General features: G+C 44.2%; 1 protein-coding gene across 4 annotated transcripts in view; it reads right to left on the bottom strand.

The window, feature by feature from the left end:
• LOC126526994 (dystrobrevin alpha-like) overlaps window positions 1-22,874 on the bottom strand; it is a 63,987-nt gene that overhangs the window by 6,837 nt on the left and 34,276 nt on the right. For all 4 annotated transcript variants that reach the window (XM_055068506.2, XM_055068505.2, XM_050174705.3 and 1 more), the window contains 5 exons: window positions 16,108-16,274; window positions 12,943-13,067; window positions 10,796-10,981; window positions 7,452-7,650; window positions 3,318-3,561 (listed from right to left, as the gene is read on the bottom strand). In XM_055068506.2, the coding sequence (XP_054924481.1) occupies window positions 3,318-3,561; window positions 7,452-7,650; window positions 10,796-10,981; window positions 12,943-13,067; window positions 16,108-16,274 (921 nt within the window). The remainder of the gene's footprint in view (window positions 1-3,317; window positions 3,562-7,451; window positions 7,651-10,795; window positions 10,982-12,942; window positions 13,068-16,107; window positions 16,275-22,874) is intronic.

Here is a 22,874-nt window from a genome sequence, read left to right as displayed (position 1 = left end):
ACGTCAATGTGCATAGTAGTATATGCATTTATATCTACTGAGATTGGGGCATTAAAGATGATGCAAAGTTGCATAATTTTTCATTGGCTGCAATGCCACGTCACGAGCATGCCTCGCATGCTCTAACTCTGGCTCACGCTTGCTGGCTCAGGCCTCGATGGAGCAGAGCGGGCAAAAGGAAAACCTGCTGCTGCAGTATTGCATGAGGGGAGAGGGCATCCTCACAGCGTCATGTCACGCTCGCTCTCAGAAGCGTGTGCTATCTGCGCATTCCTTGTCCGTACAAGCTCTTGCCAGCATTCTAACTGCGCCTTGGCAAGGCCAAATTACCAACACAGCAAGCATCTCAACGTACTCGCTTGCCTGCGAAGAGTTCATAACTCGTAGGACCACTCAGCGGTGTTAAATTGGACATTAATGCTTTCGCATTCATAACTCATAAGTGCTTAGGTGTCCACGAGTATTTTCCTTGTTCCACTGTCAGACCTTACATTTTTTCTGGACCCTTTATTTCTTTCATTGGTGTCAAATCTTCTATTTCTTTCTTTCTTCTTTTCCTTTGTGCGTGTATGCCTACTTGTTTTTCTTTTGCGTCAACTTTGGTTGACACGGCAACCAAGAGGCCAGGCTTGTCAATCCCAAAGATAGCACAGTCCAGAGTTGCAGAGTAGAGCCCTCCATTCTGGAAAGTGGAGATTCCCGTAATTCCACTTCTTTTAACTGCTTGGAATGGCGGAGTTTTAACTATTCCCACTCCTGGAGTGGCTGAGCTTGTCCATTCCATTCCTCAAATTCTAGTAAATGAAGTGCTTTTTTTTCTATAATTGTTTATTACTTGGTAGAAAATGCAGGTCACTGTCTAAGGTCAAAATGGAATGACATTTTGGGATCCGTACGGATCCCTTGTTCACAAGATTATGAACAAGGGATGACAGATTGTGAACAAGACTGTGAACAAGGGATCCGTACAGATCCCAAACGTCATATTATTTTGACCTTCGTTAGTGACCTGCTTCATTTTCTAACAATGCTTTCACCTGACCAGACGGTATTCTGTCGAACTCTTGACTACACTGTTTACTACTTGCGTTTGCCTGCCTAGTGCCAAAAACAAAAAAAAAACATCTACTGTATTTACTCGCATAATGATCGCACTTTATTGTAAAAAAAATTGATGCAAATTTAGAGGTGCAATCATTTCGTGGGTTAAATTTCCCACAAAAAATTTTTTTGTCATCCCGCATTTGCTGCGGGATCACAACAGGTCAACAAATAGGTGGCTGCCGCTGTATGTAGTGCGGGACACCAAAACAAAAATGGTAGCCGGTGGAGCAAGCCGAATGCGCCGAACGTGTTTTTTTTTTTCTTCTCGTGCGTGCATTACGTGCATTGAAACAGTTTCTTCCATATCAGTAATAAATAATATTGTTAATATCGGCAAGTTCGCAGCAATGACGTAGCCATGTCCACTTTGAGGGGACAGAAACAGATGGGCGCGCTTAGCTGCCAGTGACATAGGAACACATGGCGGGCATGCTGCGGAAACTGCGGCATTTATCTTCACAACTATCCTAATATGGCACGTTTCCGCTAAGGATGGGCGAATATCTTAGCTGTGTTACAAGCGTTGGCGTATAAATAGGCTACACTTCTAACGTATCAGTGTAAACGTGGCTGCTATCGTTGCTGCACAAGATTTGTTGCGTGCTCACGAGTGCAGATGAGAAGAATCAAAAGGCACCTTTCTTGTTGTAGTTGACCACAACCATTATAAAGCCTACACATAATAAACGCAAGTTTGGTCGTAGCTTTTTTTTTTTGTCATGGAAGTGCGGAAAGTGATGAAAGGAATGAAATGGGGCATCTGCTTAAGAATGTTTGGTGCGTGCAGACCGCTTGGTTTGTCTTGAAGAGTTGTTTGTGTAGCATTCGACAGACGGTACGTGCGATCATTATTAGCTAGACTTGGCACACGACATATCGCTGTGGCAAGTTCGGGGTGCGATCATTACACAGGAAATTTAAAAAAGCAAATTTTGACGACAAAATTCAGGGGTGCGATCATTACGCGAGTGCGATCAATATGCAAGTAAATATGGTATTTTGAAGTCTTAAGAGCGTAATAAATAATTTGACATACTATTTGTTTACACAAACACAAACACACTTATCTCTTCAGGACATGTTACCTGTAACATTATTATCAATAATTTGAGAAAAGCAGCTTAAACCATGTCCCCCGTAGTAGGTGAGTGAAATTATTTGAGGAAAAAGCAGGAAAACAAAATTAAGATGGTGGCTTTCGAGACTGCTGCTGTGTTTCTTTTTCTTTCTTTTCTTGACACTTACTGGCATATTAAAAAACATTTTTTTCTAACACACCTCCCTGACTGCCTGTTGTCGCATGCCTCCTGGATACTCGACAGCAAGCGAAAATAAAGCCACGGTGTGCTTTTGGAATCAAAATAGACTCTTGCAGGGTGCAGCCACTTGCAACATGGCCATTTTTTGGCCTGCATCTTTTTGTCGTAGGTCAAGCATGCTCTTGCTAAATCTAAGAATTTTTGGCAAGTTTTTTTCTAACTACATGACTAAGGAGTTGAAATAACTGAATTCCTGAACTAAATAAAGAATTAACTTGAACTAAAAGGTGCTGTCTTCTAATGCACTTCAACCTTATAACAAAGAAAGGTTTCCAGGTCATCAGAAGTGGAGAATGTGTTGTTTATAATTACTGCTGCATAGGTAGTCGCCTATTATATGTAGATATCGGAAATTGAGAAATGTAATAAACTGACCAAGTTCAGTTCAGTCGAATTGACATATTCAGTGGTTTTGTAGCTGCTTATAAAATCAACATTTAGTGCTCCAGAACTCCAGATTCCAGAATCTTGAGCTGCCATTCCATTCCCATTCTATTTCTGGTGTTTGAAAATTTGTAATGATTCTGGAATCATTCCAACTCGGAAGGTGCACTTCGCAACTCTGGCACTCCAGTCTGTGGTGCAATGTGGTTAAATTTTTTACTATATTGACATTAATTGCACCTGTACTGTTAATTATACCTACTCTGCAACTAATTCTCGCTTACTGTTTTGTTGAGACCTACATTTTGATACCTTTTGCAACTTTATATTACATTACAAAGTAAGACAATTTCGTCTTTTGTTAAAATATTACAAACATAGATAGCCAGCACCCAATACACCAAACTCGTATCAAGTCATCAAAGAAGACCTTGTCTTCTAAATTCTGACGATGTTATATCTGAACAGACATGGTGTGCCTAGTAAAGAAATGGTAGGAGGAGCAATTACCTGAATGTAGCTCGCGCACAAGGGACGACATGGCATGGGTGACCGAATCGGCAGCCACGAGCAAGTGATCACGCAGTTGCCGGCCCTCAGGTGTCCGGCCAAAGGCCATCTGCACATCTGCACCCAACCCCACCAGACTGTCCGGGGTCTGCAAGTGTGCGGCCACAATAGCTGGACGCTCCGGTGGTGATGCAGTGGACCGAGGAGAGCTGCCAGGCGTTGACCGGGGACTCCGCTGATGGTTCTGCACGCAAAAACTCCAGCTCATGGCACCATCTTTACCTCCTACACATTGTGGCAGTCAAACTGTGCAAGTTAGCTTACAGGCCTTGATACAGACTTGACTGTTGCAGGCATGGGCAAGCAAAAGTGAGAAGTGAGCACAGTTTTCTGTGGCTTCAGAGAGCAGCAATATCCTGCACCGACTACACTCTGTGTGCAGCATTCTTAAGTTTATTTATTTATTGGATACTCATAGTGAAATATTTAGCGCGCACAAAGGACAAGGACACAGTGAAGGGGGCCACATGAGCGCTTACTCACAACTGTTTCATTTTCAGAGAGATACTGAATATAAATACCCCAGCTATCAGCGCTGGGCATGTGCAACAAGAGTCGTCAGTAAAACAGAAACAGATTAAAATCAGATTAACAAGGTTCAACCAGTATTTAAAAAAGCAAATTCACATTCAGTGATTGCAACCGATGGTTGGCTTATGCATTTTTCAGCACATTTTTTTATATGAAACGCTCCTGTTATTTCACACGTTAGTTTTTATCTGAACACAAAATGTCAGTGTCAAAAAATACCGGATCACAATGACATAGATTACAGTGGTTCGGCTAGTGCGAATAGTTTTCTTTACCGAGAGAACATTCATGTTCTTTTAGACAGGTGAGAGAACATGAATGTGAACGAAGGCCAACGACTTGGTTCTACAACTTGGGCATGAAGAGTTCAAGTGTAGCAATGGATGGTTCAGCCGTTTTAAAGAGCGCAATAATTTGACCTTCATAGCTGTGTGTGGCGAGAGCGGCAGTGTAAACGAGAGAGTCGTCGATGACTGGAAGAAACACATGTTGGCTCCATTGCTTAGCGAGTACGGTGCAGACAATGTGTAGTACCTTGACGAGGCAGCCCTTTTTTACAAGATGCTGCCCACAAAAACGTTCGCAGCAAAGGACACCGTGGTCAAAGGTCGAAAGCAGGGCAAGGAAAGAATTACCGTTCTGTTTGGCGCGAACATGTGCAGTAAACACAAGCTGCCGCTACTCGTAGTTGGAAAGAGTGGGAGGCATCGCTGCTTTAAAAATGCACGGCTGCCACCAAGGGATGAGCTTATCTACCGGCACAACAAGCCTGGGTCACAGGCACAATATCTGAAGATTACTTCTGGCAGCTTGACCGCAAGTTCGCGGCCACAGGAAGGAATGTACTCTTCGTTGTTGATAATTGCCCGGCGCATGGTGACATCTCACGCCTGAAAGCTATCAGCCTGAAAGTATGATATTTCTTCCTCCAAACACCACGTCTATCTAGAAGCCAATGGACCAAGGCATCATTCACCACATGAGGAAGATTTACTGCCACCACCTGCTCAAGCGCATGCTCCTTTGCTATGACAATGACAAGGAGTACTCCATTGACCTCCTTGGGGCCGTATGTCTTATTGTGTATGCATGGAAGCAAGTGGAACTCACTTTGATCATGCGGTGTTTTCAACACGCTCACTTCTCGAAGGAAAGCACAGCTGATGCTGATGCTGACTATTCATGAGCACTTGATGAAGAAGGAGCCGAGTATTGCAACCGCATCAATGCGCTCTGCGCAGAGGATAGTGAATCCGGTGCAGTCGGCTTCGCCGAGTATCTGAACTTTGAAATTTATCAAGAAATGTGCTATTCAGATTTGGAGAGTGAAGCTGCCACTGATGCGACCATGTGCGATGACAGCAATCACGCTGACGCTAACGAGCCCTCCCGAGCACCCACTCTCGGGGAAGTTATCGGATCGCTGAACGTTATCTGCAGTTTTGTTGAGTGCCACGGTGGAAATTCTCAAATGCTGCACGTAGTCGGCCAACTAGAAAACATGACCCTTGGAGCCTCAAACTACCGGACGCGACAAACCAGCATCTCTGATTACTTTAAGTAATCCAAAGATTGCCGAATAAAGGTAGCGCATTCCTGCACCAAAATTTTTTACCTGGGTTGCTTTTTGTGTGCTCAGTTAACACTTTAAGGGTGTGGGGATGCGTGACTCTCACGCGCCCCCTGATACGTTGTTTTCTCGCATAGCTCCCGTCTCCTGTAATCTGTTGAAGCGCAATACGAGAGATGGCGCGAGTGTTGCGCTGCTAATGCCGCCTCACGGCGGGGTTACTTGGGCACTGAAAGGAGAAGGCGCTTTTTCTTCGGCTGCGGGTCGGCAAGTGGCGCGGACCTTCCGCGCGTGCACCAATCCATGCTTCTGCGAGATCGTCTCGCGTGATTTCCTTCGAACGCGCCACCATTCACGTGACCGTCACGCGAACGACCAGGCGTTGGGATCCAGCATGGTGCGAACATATTCGGACTTCCTAGATTTGGCAAGCGCCCATCGGCATGTTTTGTGGATAGCAACTTGGCTAGCAGTCATTAGTCTATGAAAGGTGCAATAAATGTCCTTGTGATTGTTTGCACTACTGTGTTGTCGTTCCTTTGTCCCAAGAGCACGAATGAGAAACCCACAAGGGTCAATGACGTAAATATACGGCACCGCGAACAAGTACAAAAATGGTCGATTTCCCTCTCGGTTTTCGTTGCATGGTTTTTTATTAGAGCTAGTTTGCTCCCGCGCGTCTATATACTACCGCTCGCGCATTGGCGTACGCGCGAGCGGGTGGTGGTTTGGGTTTTGTTCCGTGGGCGGTTTCGGCTTCTTGCGCTTGAAAAACTGATGGCAATCTCGTTACTAGTTAATCTCGTGAGCACTCGTTTAGTGCTCACGGGGGTGCGCATAGTAAGGATGCCGCCGTGCATGTGTTTCTGTTGCTTCTTCTTTTTTTTGGAGACTTCTGAAAACTAATTGCCTCTGGTTGGCGATAAGATGAAGATTAGCAGAAGTTTGTCACACGTTTTGCTTTCTTGACGGGCACACAACCACACAGTTTTCTTGACTGTGTGCACCTACGCAATTCGATTACGCTATAGATGTACATATTAGATATTTGTGTAAGAGCAGAAACATTTGAGTCTTGCAAAATATTCTCGTGTGCACATTTTCAAAGCCTTCAACTATGTGTATAACAATGTATCAAATTATTAATTCTGATATGTTTATTTCCTTCTTTATTGTTGTTATTCAGGAATGAAGAGTACATATATACCAACTCAAAATATTTTTTTCTCACTTTACGGTCACCCTAGAAAAATTACAGTAAATTTTTTTCGAAATAAGTCCCTGAGAAGAATTGGAATCTGCAATAAAAGAAAAATCGACCCTGGGCGGTCAATATGGCGAAAGAAATCGACCATCAAAGGGTTAATTCGAAAATCCGCTTAATTAGAAGATTTTTTGCGGTCCTGATGACTTCAAATTAACGAGGTTTTACTGTATTAAGAATAGAAGAGGACCAAGTACAGATCCTTGCAGAAGGCCTGATGTGACTGGGAGGGTGTTAGACAGGTGACCATAAACAAAGACTGACAGAGAGCGATTAGTTAGAAACTGTTCAATCCATTGGAAGAATGTTAGGATGTGGGTTCAGTTGTGAAAGTTTTAGTAAAAGAAGGCAGTAGTGGAAGAAAGCTTTTGTAAAGTCTAGAAAGATGATATCGGCCTGCATGTTACGGTCAAGATTACTGTGTAAGTTCTGAAGGAAGAATGCTAATTGGGTTTCGCAGGAGAGGCCTTTACAAAACCATTGTTGTGAAGGATGGAAGAAATGGCATGAGTCCAAGCAACTTATTATGTACGACTAGATGACGTGTTTCATGATTTTGTAGGACATACTAGTAAATGAAATGGGGCAGTAATTCAGGGGCGAGTCTCTGTGGTTTTGCTGAGGAAATAGATGTCACCGTATCGGCTAGCCCAGTTTGCTTGCTGCAAAACTGAAGCTATGTCAGTCCTTTGGTCAACATGAGACGCACCTTGAGCATCTTCATGAGGGCCTCCAGCTGGAGCATGAGGTCCCTGCGGCTGTCCTGCAGCTGTGCCAGGTGCGCCTCGAGGTGAGCCTTTCGCTGGCGCAGTGCTTGTAGCTCCCCAACCAGCGCGGGGCTGCCAGAACGCATAGACTCTTCTCGCTCCTGTTGCTGCCGCAGCCGCACTATCTGACCCATCATTTCCCTGCACCGGAATGAAACCAGGAGTTGCACGCATTTCTCAATTTCATGTCGCCCATGTAAAAGAGAAAAAATGAGCGTGTGTGTGTAGATACATATATATAGTTAAACCTCGATAAAACAAAGCAGGTAAAATCGGCAACTTGCTTTGTTATATCGATATTTCATTGATTGAAATCCAACCTTTTATGCAAATAACTGCAGTCACTGATAGATTTTTCTAACACAGAAAGGGACTGCAGAACTTTCAAAATTATAGGGCAATAGAAAAAAGGAAGTTTGAATGAGAAAAAAATTCATTTTGATGAATTTCAGAGTCGGTGGTGAATGATACGGTTTCATGCCACATCAACGATATCTTCACATAGGCGAGCCACGCTTTCGCATCCACTCCACCCCAATGGCTAATAGCATCGCTCGCACTGGGACGACGCTATCATAAAAAGTGCCAGCAGGGAGGTTGGATGCTTCGTCTGCCTCTCGCTCCAATGGGTCACCGAAACTCGAGATTATGCGACCTTCAACACCAAACGCGCCAGAAGACAACTTGCATGATGCCATGCTGTCTCGGCAGGCCCATCCTTTCCACATGTGGCAGATTTCCTCTAAAGCAGGCTGCATGGCTGCGTAAGCGGCTGCGTAAGCGTTGTGGCTGCGCAGCCCATGCGCAGCCACAACTGAGACGTGAGCCATAAATCGCGACGCACGTCAGTTCCCTCCTTCCATGCCTTGCCCCTCATGTGCACTTTATCGCTCCCCTCCACCTCTTTCCCTTTGCTCGCGTGGGGAGGTGGCACTTGTGCATGAAGCCACTATCTTTCTTTCTCATGCTCGCACACTTTCACTCGCACCCAAAGCACAAAGTGCATGGGGCGCAATAGGATCTTATCGCACTTTGACTTAATACGGAACACGAATCATCGTGCCATGTGCGATTTAAGAGGTGCGTTTGTAAGCAGCCACTTGTAATTCAATCATTTGACCATCTGAATCTGCGGAAGTTTCCATTTATTGTCTTGGCATTCCTTTGCTGCGGAAGTGAAATTTCATTATGTTGAAATCTTATACAAACACACTTCGTTATATTGAGGTTCTAAATACATGGTGTTCTATGGACAAGATGTTATGAAAAATTAAATACTTTGTTATATTGAAAATTTCATTATATTCAAGTTTGTTATATCGAGATTTAACTGTATAATACAATCTCCACTCAAAGTGTTCACCCTGCTCTGACAGCTTTATTAAAGGGGTGGAGACATCAAAATTTTCGTTCATGTGTTTGTTGATTAAAACGTTGCGTCATACTTCAAGGAGCACGATAGACACAGCGGGATTCATATATATCCGATAAATAATTTAATAATAGCATTATTATACCGAGCGGTTTCGGTTTCTGGGCTCCGGGGGATGCTATGACGTCACAGAGGAGGAAACGCAACATGGCTTGGTCACGTGGGCCACAAAAAATAGTTACGTAAAACTATGCTGCGGCGTCTGCTCGTGCATACGCGTGCTCTGCCAGCAGAGGTCAACAACTGGCGATTCAAAGTACATGTCGCGATTATTATTATTGCGAAGAGCAACAACAACGGTAAGAAAATATTGCGGCTTGCGAGAGTCGGTGATTCATTCCGAAGCGCCGTAAACTTTAGCTGTGAAGTGAACCGGAAAAGGCCTAGCGACGATATCGGCGGTGCCGAACGATCAGAGGCGGTGAAGCTGCCGTCGGTGCCAGAGTGACCACTCCTCGGTCGCTGATTGGCCGCTTCGCTGTACGGCTGCCGAACAAATGGGTCCCGGGCCTGTCCTCTCTACGGCAAGGAAATCTCGCCGTTCGCGAGCAAAATCGCCGTCGCACGGGGGCCCACGAACGGCAAACGGCGTGCGGCGAGTTTCCGTGCCGGTAACGTGGACGGGCCCTCACATTGAGAAAGGCCAAGCGAACGAGAGACCGCTCCGAGCTGCCGAACTATGCGACTATGCGAGGAGAGAAGCGGACAACACGAATGCCGCATATCTGGTCCCTTTCGGAGTTGGCCGGCTAGTGTTACACTCAAACGTGTAAAGGCCCGTCCACACGGCAACTCGCCGCACGCAGTTTGCCGTTCGCGGGCCGCCGTGCGGCGTTTGTGTTGTCCACTTCTCTCCTCTTGTGTTCGTGTCTGCACGCCTTACCCCTTCTTTGCATTAAGAAAGGATTTCTACATGCCTGTAGCTCGGTCATAGTGGAGGCTATGCTCGGTCGCTCGGCTCAGCAGGCTCCGTAATCGGCATTTCATCGCTACTCATCATACGTCACGTTTTTGTGCTAGTATGCTATGACGTCAATATTTTCGTTCGTCCTCTGTGACGTAGTAACTGCCGCGCTAGCGATGGGTCTCGACTATGAGAAGAAGTTTTTAATGACTTTTTGGAGCTGAATTAAAATTATTTTGAAATGTTTGCAGCGTCCAATACCTCGTTCTGGGTGTCCTTGCATACGGAAGCAGCCTACAACATGCTTTTTATAGCCTCAAAATTTGGTGTCCCAACCCCTTTAACAACACCATTCCCACATAATCCACACCACTTAGCAACAATTCCTTCCTCTCTGGACTGTTGTGCAGGAGTGCAAAGCACATGTGCTGCCACTTGTACAGTGCTATTGAGAAGGTGCTCATGCAGGTTTGCAACTGTCCAGAGAGCTCTCATTTCTCGTCGGAAAGTTCTATACAGGAAGAGTTCACACACTAGTAAATGGTTGGCGCAAGGCAGACACAGGTAGCATCTATCTTGGCAAATTGTCACATGAGGAGCAGGGAAGGTGTGCCAACAACATTGTTTTTCCCAGTTTATGCATTTAACATTTAATGCACTAAGTGGTATGCATAATTACTAGCAATGTTATCTATGCAGTTTTATGTAGTGTGTGTGAAGTAGCTGGCATAGCTCTGTGGAAAAACACTTGGCTCACAGCAAACCTGATAAGAGTGGACATTTTTTTCCTTGTTGGGCTGGTGGGCCGATATTGTTCATGATGCCTTTACAGATTTTACTTCAGAAGATTGCATGAAATATAACAAAGTTTACATATACAATAAACCATTCTGAGCCAGAGAAGAGCTTAATTAAGATGGTAGAATGCTCTCTAGAACAAGAGAACCCACCTGTTCTTGGCCTCCAACTGCGCTAACAGCTCCCTCTGCCGTGCTGTGTCAGTCGAGCCCGTAGGTCTCTGTGCAAGGCGTGCTGCATATCGAGCGATCAGTCGGTGCTCTTCATCTTGCCCGCTGTCCATGGATGGACCGATCAAGGACGGGAGGCCATTGTGGCTGGCTGCTGGAGATGGAGGCCTGCAGTACCAAGGACCAAGGAATTACCCGGACAAGTTCATGAGATACAATGATGATGTTTGAGGTTTAATGGCGCAAGGGCCAGCTATGGCCAAAGAGCGCCACATGAGAAACAAAAGAATGACATGGACAATCAGCTCCAGCTAAGCCCTTCAGTTATATAAAAAGTTAGCTAAGAATGTTGTAAAATGCACCGAAGTGTGCTTGCAAGAGCAGAAATGCTGGTACCCTGCCACTTGTCACTTCAAAAACAAAGAGGGTGCATATTATTACAAAATGAGTGCAGATGAGTGTCACCATAAAAATTTAGAAATAAGCACAAACAATGCTAAATGGGGCAAAGACAACGAAGGTGATCTACAAGTTTGTCTTATTTGTCATTGTTCATATCTTTTTCTGTCATGCACTAACACAGGCAAACTAATACTCATCAACTATAAATGTTCAATCTAAATAGATGGACTAGAGAATTAGGCTTAATTACTTCAGCCAGTGAGAACTGTTAGTGTTGTAACTAATAAAAAATAAATCCCTTTGGTTCCCCGTATTTTTTTTTTTTTTCGGCTAGTATTATAATGGCAGCATTTATTATTTCACCTGTCCTGCCTTTTACTTGCTGCGGGCACAGCCTTTGGTGGCAGCAATCGAAAAAACAGGCAGCACTGCTGTGTCACAAAATCTGTGCTTTCTTCTCACCATGTTAAGGGACAAACAGTTCGCGAGGACTGCAGAGGACTGCACTTACAGCCAATGTATCTTCTTGGAATCTGCAAAGCTTAAGAGAGAGCAAAAGCAATGTTGTTAAATTATAGCAAAACAAATGACCGTGCCAATCAATACCCTTTCAGTTGGATCTGCTAAGTTGTGCACCTTTGTTTTAGCGTGTGATAGGTAATGACTCGCAGAAGCAAAGCTTCATTTTGTCTTTTGCTGGCACAGCATCAGTTAACTAATCCCAACAACCTCTCACACTGTCTCAGTGGACGCAGTGTTCTGCTGCTGAGCGTGAGGTCACAGGTTCAATTCCTGGCTATGGTAGCCATACATGTCTATGGAGGCGAGATGCCCCAGAACACTTGTCTGCAGTGTTTTGGGTTCACATTAGACCTCAGGTGAACTAAAAGCACCCAAATAGACCATGCATTGCTTTGGTACATAAAATGAAAACTATCACACAACTAATCTCCTTAGATTGGCATTAACATACTACCTCAAAGTTCAAAGGGGAATTTTGGAAACTATGATATGTAGAATTTTGATTTGGGATCAAGGGTCAGCAAAGCAAGAAGAAAGCCCAGTGGGCTTACTTGGAGTTGGAGTCTCGAGGCCTCAATGTTTGTGAACCGTCATTGTACTACTTTAACACTTTATTAGTGAGTACTATTTATAGGCAAAACCAGAAGAAAAAGAAAATTATTTTTCTTGTTGAGTTTTCGTATAGAGTACAGAGTTTCTGGCTAAATGTCTCTGGCCAACACTGAATGATAGGCAGCAAGCATTGTGTGCCAATTAGAGTAGGAACATGGAAGACATTTTACGTGCAAATCTCTTGGTTTTGAAAACATGCTCAGAGGAAAAAGAGCAAGACAAAATGCCCGACTGCAATGGTATCCCACAGGTAACGTAGAGGAAGTGGAATGTAAACCTGTGTTTCACATATAGAGATAACCATGTACAAGTTGCACATGAAGCTGTAGGCAACTTGGGGTGGAGTTCGCTTCCAGTGTTCTATTGCTAAAACCTATTCCAACCTATAGCTGAAACGTTTCTTCAAAATATATTTTCTTGTTGAATATCCCTGTTCTCTGTGTATTTTGTGCATTTTGACAAAAAATAATAATTTCCTTCGGGTTTCTTTGTGCCTAATCCTTAAAAGGGTTAAGGCTATGTTCCACTAGTGCAAGTGCAGTGCCCGCTAGTGCATGATGGGGGCATGGCATGCAAGAGCAGGTGATGCTCACACAATGTGTGCCAAATCCAGTGTGTGCTCCTCCTCCGGGAAATGCGGTAGTGGCCGGCTGGGTCTTTCGGGGACACACCGGAATGACTTGCGCAGGGAATGACCGAGCTGCTTGCTGGCTGATTTCTGCCCGAGGAAACACCCATACAACAAGTCTTTCTTTTGTTTCTACACCCTGCTGCGTGCTTTGTATGCACCCTGAATAGTTTTTGAAAAGCTGCAAGTACATACCACATTTAAGCCAACACGCCAAAAAATACATAATAGATGTAACTGCACATCAAACAGGAAAATATAGCGTGTATGCAGATGTTCTTCTGCACTGGCAAAAATAGTGCATCACAGTATAGATGCTACCATGTATGACAGAACTTCTAAAACTTGTGTGTGCAAGAAAGTCTCAGGCTATGGAAGTAAATATTGTCTGAGTGACTGTTTTTCGATTAGAACTGTAGCCAAATAGTGCATTTTCGACAACCCACCCAGTATATATGACCTTCTCCACCAATACAACCATGAGAAATAGAAAAACATATATAAACAGTATCAGTAGGTACAAGCCGCACAAAGAACAGTATACAACAATGCATGAATACAAAAACAACCCCACACTGTAACTGGCAGCTGTTTTATATGGTGAGCTTTCTATGCTCCCACAGCTGCTTTATACCGAAGTGAAAATAGCGTAGCATGATAGCAACGTGGAACACACTCCTGTGAAGCTTCGTGAGAATGCAAAACTTGCATATGAATCACATCTCTGTTGTACTTAAGTCCCCTCACCAGGCCCCTTAGCAAATTTAGGTTACACACTGGTCATTCTAAAACGCCATCTAGGTATTGTTTTGCTGAAATAATTTTTCAAATCGGTTAAATATTGGTGGAGATAGAAGAAACTGAATGCCCTGATGCCATACCGCCATGAGGAAAGCTTGACTGCCAAAAGACACCCTCTGCCTCGAGTATCATTTGCTATAAACAATCCTTCACCTCCTCCCATAAGAGACCACATCGATTTCACATGACGAGGCCCACCTTTTTTTTTTTTCTCTTCTATTCCTTCTTGCTATGCGGCACATTTCCAGTGGCAGTGTTGCACACTACACAATGGACAATTTATCAAAGTAATGTACCGTGGTGAGTGGCATTGCTAGGACTACGTTTTACATCACGGTGCTTGTGCGTGTTACCTCGACTGGGAGCGGTGCTTCCTCGAGAGATAGAGGATGCGTGGCGTCTGATTCAAAATTTCAGCTGTTTTTACAGCTTGCAGTGCTGCAATACTTTACAGACATGATCGTCAGTGCAATTAAGTACGCGTTGCGCTTGTCTCTTTAAAATGGCCAAACCTGATGAGGGGTTCCTTAAACGAGTTGCAATTGCTTTAGGGTTAATGCGCAGAAAAATATGGCAGACAACAAAAATGTTAAAAATTTCCAGAACAAAGCACAAGTGTGGTTTCAGAATTTAAGACAATATGGCACATTCTGGCTTTCAACATTGTCAGCACACAGTACAGAATGTAGGGATAATAGTCTCTTCCAAAATAACAAAGGAGTTAAACACATGAATTTACACTTTTGCTGTCATAACATGCTAACAAAATAATGTCTGCAAAAAATTAAAGGAAATAAAAGAGAAACAATAGAACAAAAATCACGAATTTACTGCAACTTTACTGGCACAGAACCGTGTTTGTTCAAATGTCATAAGCGAGATGCAAAAGAAGTGATGGAGTCCAACTCAAATTTTCTGTCTTTGCCTTATGTGCTGTAGAAAAATAACTATTAACAATTTGCTTAATTTATTGTACTCCACCATTAGTGCAAACCTCAAACCTGTTGGAAATAAAATAAACTTCAAACAAGCATGTGGCCCGCATTTGGAGGCATCCCAGCTGCCGATGCTAGACAAAACAGGATAAATGCATAGTGCACACACATACAATAGAACTAGCCCTGCTTGCGTCAGGTCATTTGCTGGAGTGAGAGGTGCCTATGAGCTTGCCGCTGTGGAAAATTTGCGTATATACTACAAACTACATGTTCACTCTGACAGCAGCCCACATCATACCAAGAGTGAAGGCCATCTCCTGGAGTTGAAAACCAGATAAGGCACAGAAAATTGTGAATAGGCCTTCAACCCCCCCCCCCTTTCTTTTAAAAGGGCGAAATAATGTTCCATGGTGATAAGCTTCCATGTGGGAACACATATGCATGCCAAGATAAGGCATGTTAATATTGCTACGGAACAGTATTGGTGATGACGAAGAAGCAAGCAGTGTGAAGACGACGAGGACGATTGGAGGCTAGCGCGGGCTGTTGCCTGTTAGCCAAGTGCAGCGTATTCCCTTGTAAATATACTTGTATGTAGCTTTTCGTCTGCGTCTTCCTGAACCGTCTGCATGATACAACATGATACACAGCTTTCTTTCTCTGCCAAGATCAACACTTGCCTTATTGCCTTTACCTAAAAGGAGGATGTGAGGTAAGAACAAGGGCATAACACTAACTATTGAAAGACTTTAAAAGTGGAGAAAAGAGCAGATTAACCACATCGTGTTTGTTCACAAACAAAGGGGGGTTCTTTTCAAGATCTCGTTAAAATCATAATTTAGTTAAAATCATAATCATAGTTTCATGGTTTCGAAACGTTTCTTAAAGAAAGAAAGGTAAACCTCTACCGAGTTGAAATGGTGGACATTCCGCATGATGGAACAACCCAGAGCTAACAACCACAATTTCTGAGAGAAAAAGAGCTGTGGGCAGAGCCCCAAGTGAATTATAGCAATTCCAAAAATGTAGGTAGTATACGATGTGAATACGCTACTCACTAGTGCAAAAAACCAGTGACTAAGGCAGAAAGGCATAATGGACAGTACAGAATTAACCAGAGCCAAATTATTTAACTGCTTGTACAAAGAAACATTGTGCCAAAGCAGGAGAAAACAGTGAAAAGTGAAGCTTTATAAACATACACAACATTGTACTGTAGTCGAGTATGAAACACATGAATGGGAACTGGCAATCTAGCTGCATTAAATAACATCACACAATTCTGGTATGTGCACACACTGCAATCTGCTAATACCTTTTGGCTTACATAAAGGCTTTTGCACTTTAGGCACTGCATTTGATGAAAAGCAAGGCACAGAAACAAGACTCACGTAGATGGCATACTCCTTCATCTCGTGCTGGTTGGTGTGCGAACCCGAGGTGCGGCCCCGCCAGAAGCAGTCCTGGCAAAGCTGATAGTTGTAGCAGCGTTGGCATTTGTACCGGAAGCCCAAGAAGGAGTCCCGGTTGCAGCCATCACACTGCACCGGATGCAGCACTGCAAGACATACGCAGCACACTCAAGCCATACCTGGGTGCACTGCATTGATACATTTCGAAGGCACGGATGCAGGAAATGTGGCTGGGTCAAGCCTGTGCCATGTGGTTTGTTTCACATCCAAGGCTTGGGGTGTCGCCACCATCAAAACGATGACAGTGCACCGCCGGCAGTGCTAAATGAAGCGGTAGCTAAGCCTTTATGTTGTAAGCATTATTTGCAATGCTTCAAACCAATGCGTATAGAAAAACATTGTTCTTTTATACTTTAAATCTTTCGGAAGCAAATTTCACTTGAATGCTGAAGGCCTTCATATCATGACACACTTTAATGGGCAAGCGGGAGAGACAGTAGGCAGTTTCGATGGTACGACAGACTTATCGGTTGTGAAAGTTCTGTGGTTATGCTCAAATTGAGCTACTGTTTGCTGAATATTGTGAATGAAGTGGTGCGACATCTTCAGCTACAAAAGTGCAGGAACTTTAGCACCATACCAGCCTGCGACGACTCTATGCGGTTGGATATATCTCTTCATTCAGCAGCCCACAGCTTGTGTTCACTGACGTGTGGTGGGACTGTAAGTAGTATCTTTTTGCATAAAACACTTATACATATTACGCACCGGTATACCTTCTGAAACGCCATTCACGTGCCTTTTATTTCATGTAAACAATGATGCTGTTATAATAACGTCGTTTATTTCTGCAGCAAGTTTGTGTGATTAACGTGATTTCACTTGGCCTTTGCGGCAGCACCAACTTTCAAAGGTAAATGTGAAAGCTATTTCTGAATGTCGAATAAGAAGAATATATAAATATTATGTAAACGATATAAAATTGAGAAAATACCTGACCAAAGCAAGCAGGCAGCCACAACAGCAATAGCAGAAGCTGGCATTATTGATTGGTGCAAAACGTGGGGAATGCGGCTTAACGCTGAAAAGACGGTCTTTCTTCGCTTCACTCGTCAGAAAGCTCCACTAACCTTTAGTTACACGTTAGGTTCGTTGCCTTTGCAGGAAGAAACAAAATATAAGTATTTGGGTGTCACAATTACTAACAATTTATCATAGAATTTACACATTGATAATATCTGTTCTTCAGCCTTGCGTAAATTATATTTTTTGCGACATAAACTTAGAAATTCCCTACCAAACGTAAAACTGCTTACTTATTATTCATTAATTAGACGGAAACTTGAATGTGCATGTGTTGTTTGGGACCCGTTTACTAAACAAAATATTAAATGTCTCCAAAGGGTACAGAACAAAGCAGTGCGATTCATATATTCAAAATTCTCTCGATAAGATTCCCTCTCACAAATAATGCGTGATAAAGGCATAGAAGTCCTTGAGCAGCGAAGGCAACACTTAAGAATTCGATTTCGTTCCATGCTTTTTAATGGAGACTTGTCAATTAATCCTGCATCGTATCTGTCCAGTACAACGTCTAGGCTTACTCGACACCATCATCCGAATTCACTTACACCTTATTTTGCACGGACGAATGTATTCAAGTATTCTTTTATTTCCCCGAACTATAACAGACTGGAATAACTTGTTGCCTGTTTCAACTGATTGATTCATTGTACTACTGTTGTGTCTTACCACCCTACTTGGTTGAATAATGCATTGTATTATTGTTGTGTTTAACCACCCTGCTTGGACCTGATCTAGGTCTCCAGTATGAAATAAAGAAAGAAAAAGATGACGCTGGCATCAATTGTCTGCTGTGAAAAACGCTTTGCAAGCATCACTGCGCCTTCGATACATATTTAACTTTCTAAGCGACTATAAATTATTCAGGCTTCACATATCGTCTTTAAGTTTAGATTATAAGTAATTAATAACCAAACATGATCCAGTATTAATAAGCGAGAATTTTTTTGTTATCAGTGCAACTACCGTTAGAATCCAGGTGCCGCTACGTTCGCCTTCGAAAACTGGCCCCATTGGCTCTATGGAAATGTCACGGGCTTGGTTGGGTCATCACATTAGCCGGTAGAATATTCTGGCTCATGAGGCCCACAAAAGTCCAGCCTTGTTATGATGATATGAAGAGCTGTGAACAATTCACTCAGGCAGAGACATTGTTTCAGAGCAGCACTGATTGACTGATAGAGTGTTCAAGAGTAAGTGAACTATTTGAGTAAGGGTAAGTGTATTACACGACTTCAGTATACAGTTAAACCGTGATATAACGAACTTTAGTATAACGAAATTCTCGATATAGTGAAGTATCTACAGGGACCCTGAAACGATTTTGACGATTTTGTACAAACGTACAGAGTCGTGCGAGTAGGTCCTTCTGATCATTAATTCATGCATCTAAGTGCTCCGTGTAAAGCAAGCAATTTATTATAAGGTTTTAAAAATGTACATTGCTGCCGATTGAAGCACACTGCTCACCTGAATTTTCAGCCGCCCCCTACCCATTTGACGTAAATTGCCCTAATGACGTCAGTAGGGCGAGCTATCGGATTGGCTGCCCAGGGCACGTCATCAATATTTTTTCCAACTTAATGGTGAACAAGTGTTGTTCCTAATAGTTGGAATGTTCGTTAATTTGTTTCTATGAAGAGAAAGTAACAAAGAGCATGCACAAGAACAATTTCTCAGTACGTAACCCTTATGGCACACAGCAAGTGTCGTCTGCTTGTGTTACAACGTGCTCCGTCTTGATGAGAGCTCTGTGGTCAGTGTTGCTCTGTCTTTTCATGAGCACCATGATTCGCCTTTGTTGTGTTGTGGACTGCAAATGTAGCGACTGGCAATATGTCAAGCTGCGACATTGGGTTCCTCTGCTCTGCAAGGCAGCAGACAAGCAGAATGGCTGCTGTACATCGGACTGTCGCTATCAGATCGGCGCCAGAATTTGCGCGTTTGCAACCATCAGTTTACACTGGAGGTTTACTACCACAATAGTGTTTCGCGAGTCCGATATTCGGGTGAACACAAGCGCCAGGGAACTATGCCTGACTGTTTGACCGTGCCATTTCACGGGAGCAGCAGAAGCGCAAACGTAAATGATCTGCACGGTGCAGCCACCTGGTGGCACAGAGCTCAACTAAACACAGTAGCAGTAACGAAGTGTATTCTTCTTTGCTGCTGGTGTAAATTTTTCGCAGGAGCGTAGTCATTAACATTCTGTTTTTGTAACTGTATAAGATGTTTTACACTTGGTTAGAGCAACATTAGCTCTTTGTTTGGCTGCTTAAGCTCTGCACCAACGGGTGGCTGGACCGTGCAGACCGATCAGGCAGCTGACGTATGTCTACGCTAAAGTTCCTTCATCAGCTTGAGTTTATGCCTCCACTGTTCCGTCCAACTCGCCTGTGGTTAGCGGAACACCAGACATGTTCGGCGTTGCGACAGAATGCTCGCAACGCACGCTGCTTCGATAGCTCTCGCTTGGGGTCGAATGTCAAGCCGCTGGCACAGAGTTTGGAGAGGTTTCACGTGCTCACTCCTAGAGCACCGGAGACGACACGACGTGCCATCGTGATGCAGAGCCAGTGAAGGTGGAGCTTAGCCCCGATCACTTGGCGAACAAGTTGTGGAGAAAATGCATGGCTATGGAAGAGGGCAACTTGTAATCGTCCATAGCTCTCTTAATATGAGACGCTTCAGACAAATTCTGGTGCGAACGATTAACTTTAGCTGTACCCTACGCATCTACAATATTCGTCTGAACTGTTTCAGGGGCCCTTAAACCTTTCCTAACCTCTTGTTTATAGAAAACCATGTAGTTAGAATAGAACCTCAATATAATGAAGGGTGCTTGTATGCAATTTCAACATACCGAAGTTTTGCTTCTGCCGCAAAGAAATGTCAAGAGAATAAATGGAAACTTCCACGGACGCAAATGGTCAAATTATTGAATTACAAGCGGCTGCTTGCAAACGTACCTCTTAAATCATGCGCGACGCAACAAGAGCGACCGCGGAAGTGAAGTTGCATCATGTTCCATATACAGACTAAGTGCGACAAGATCCTATAGTGCCCCGCACACTTTGTGCTTTAGGTGCGAATGAAAACGTGCGAGGGTCAGACAGAAAGGTGGCTTCACGCACGAGTGCCGCCTCCCTCGGCGAGCAAAGGGAAAGAGGGGGAGGGGAGCTCGCTCACGGTAATGCGATCAAGCACGAGTGAGGGGTGGGGCTGGGAAGGGGGGGTAAGTTGGCACGCATCACAATTTATCACAGTCACCACAGTCTCATCATCACAGTCTCAGTCGTGGCTGTGCACAGCTGTAAGCACGGCTAGGCACATACGCAGCCTGTTTTAGAGATAATCTGCTGCATGTGCAAAGAGTGGGTGTGCCGAGACGGCGTGGCATCATGTAAGCTGTCTTCCTGCGCGCTTAGTATTGAAGGTTGCGTAATCTCAAATTTCAGTGACCCATTGGAGCAAGAGGCACTTGCTTCCGACGCTTTCCATGATAGTGTCGTCCCAGTGCGGGCGACACGTCAGCCGCGGGGGCAGAGTGCACGCGAAAATGTGGCTGGCTTTGCTTAATTCGTGCCGACTATGTAAAGATTGTCGACATGGCATGAAACCGTACCATTTGTCATCGACTCCCAAATTCATGAAAATGAGTAGTTTTCTCATTCAAATTTTCTTTCTTTAACTGCCGAATAATTCGGAAAATTCTGCCACCCCTTTACACATTCCCTATAAAGTTCAAGCGAGATAAGATCCTATTACGGTCAATGCACTGTACGCTTTGGGTGCGAGTGAAAGCATGCGAGGTTGAGCCGAGAACGATGGTGGCTGGATGAGTGCAGTCTTCTCGTGTGAACAGGGGGAAAGGGGGCAAGGGGAGCGAGCTCATGGTAACATCAAGCACATGTGGTGGGGACAACTTGGCGCACGTCTCCGTTTCTAGCGCAGCCGTGGCTGAGCAGATATGGAGCCCATGTGCACTGTTTCAGAGGTAATCTGCCGTGTGGGAAAAGAGAGCATACCGAGATGCCGTGGCATTACGCACGCTGTCTTCCCGCACGTTTAGTACTGGATGTAGCATAATCTTGAGTTTCGGACACAGTTTGAAACGAGAGGCAGGCGAAGTATTCGCTTCCAACTGTCGGCAATTTTCATGATAGCGTTGTCCCATTGCAGGTGACACTATCAGCCGTGGGGGCAAAGCAGACGCAAGAGCATCGCCGGCGTCACTTCGTACCACTGATATGAAGATATAGTTAAACCTCAATATAACAAACTTCAACATAACAAAATTCTAAATACAGTGAAACCTCGTTAAACTGTAGTTGGCCGGAGCTCAGAAAAAGCACATACTAAACGGTAGAACTGCTTTAACGAAATAGCATAAGATCGCCCACTTACCTGTCAAAAACGGAACTAAGAGAGAGCGCGATGAAAGGGGAAAAAACATGCAGTATTTATTTACTTTGCAGAACAAAAGTGTTATTTTCATTTGATGCCGCGGTGGCCTAGCAGCGACGACGGTGGCCTCAAACTTACTGAAGCTGTGAGCCAGATTTTCAGCCAGCCCCCTCTTCTCAGCAAACACTCCCATGGCAGATTCCTCGTTGGCATTGCATATTCTCTGTGCACGAGCGCTGTAGCGCTGCAGAAGCTATGGGGCGCCTTTTTCATCGCAGGGTGCTTTTCTCGTCGCGACAATTGTATTCATGAGGCTAACGTAACGCACAGCTTCTGCCACTGTCAGGCCTGAATGGCCCTTGCTGTCGCTTTTCGTGTCGTCCTCATCACTGTCGTTAGGCGACACTTCGGCAACAACATAGGCAACGATGGTGAAAAGTCGATTGAACGTCGTAGCTGACATATTTTCGCGGTCGCAGCAGTGCTGCCGAGCAACTTCGCATTCCAAATGCCACACACCGTAGTGAATGGCAGATCCCCGTCACATGCTCGCGCCGACTTCTTCGTGCCACATTCGATAGCACAATGTCCAATTTTTCTTCTGTGCTGAGCACCTGGTGTTTTTTATCCGGGCTTCGGCATGATGTGAGTCCTAGCTTTGCAAGATGCGCAACTACGGCCACGACGCTCTCTGGCACGGCGCTGAAATGATGTTGATGTTGATGTGGCTTCACGCACAAACGCACAGAGCGCTTGGAGGCCGTTGTTCTGATCAATGAGGCTTGTTGTTTTCTGCCAGGTTGCCCGATGGGGAGAATGCACCACCATTATTACGCGACAAAAAATGGAAACGCTAAGTGTTAACTGATACGTATACAATGAGCTGATACAGTTTATGCGGATATAAAACGCATTATGTTCAATGGCCGCTGAGTCGGGGATGACTTTACTACTTTTAAAATGAAGCTACTGTTTAAGTGCATATAGTTTAACGAGGTTTTACTGTATAACAATGTATTTGACTTTTCATAACCTCTTGTCCATAGAACACCACATGTATTTAGAATCTCAATATAATGAAGTGTCTTTGTATGCATATATATATATAACGAAATTTCTCTGCCGCTGCAAAAGAATGCTGAGACAATAAATGGAAACTTCCATGGACGCAGATGGTCAAATGACTGAATTATAAGTGGCTGCCTACAAATGCATCTCTCAAAGCGACCAACTGCGGAATTCGAGCCACATCATGT

Source organism: Dermacentor andersoni, chromosome 9 (genome assembly GCF_023375885.2).
Source record: "Dermacentor andersoni chromosome 9, qqDerAnde1_hic_scaffold, whole genome shotgun sequence".
Classification (NCBI taxonomy): domain Eukaryota; kingdom Metazoa; phylum Arthropoda; class Arachnida; order Ixodida; family Ixodidae; genus Dermacentor; species Dermacentor andersoni.
The sequence above is the reverse complement of the archived record's forward strand: the minus strand, read 5'-3'. Positions and strand labels throughout refer to the sequence as shown.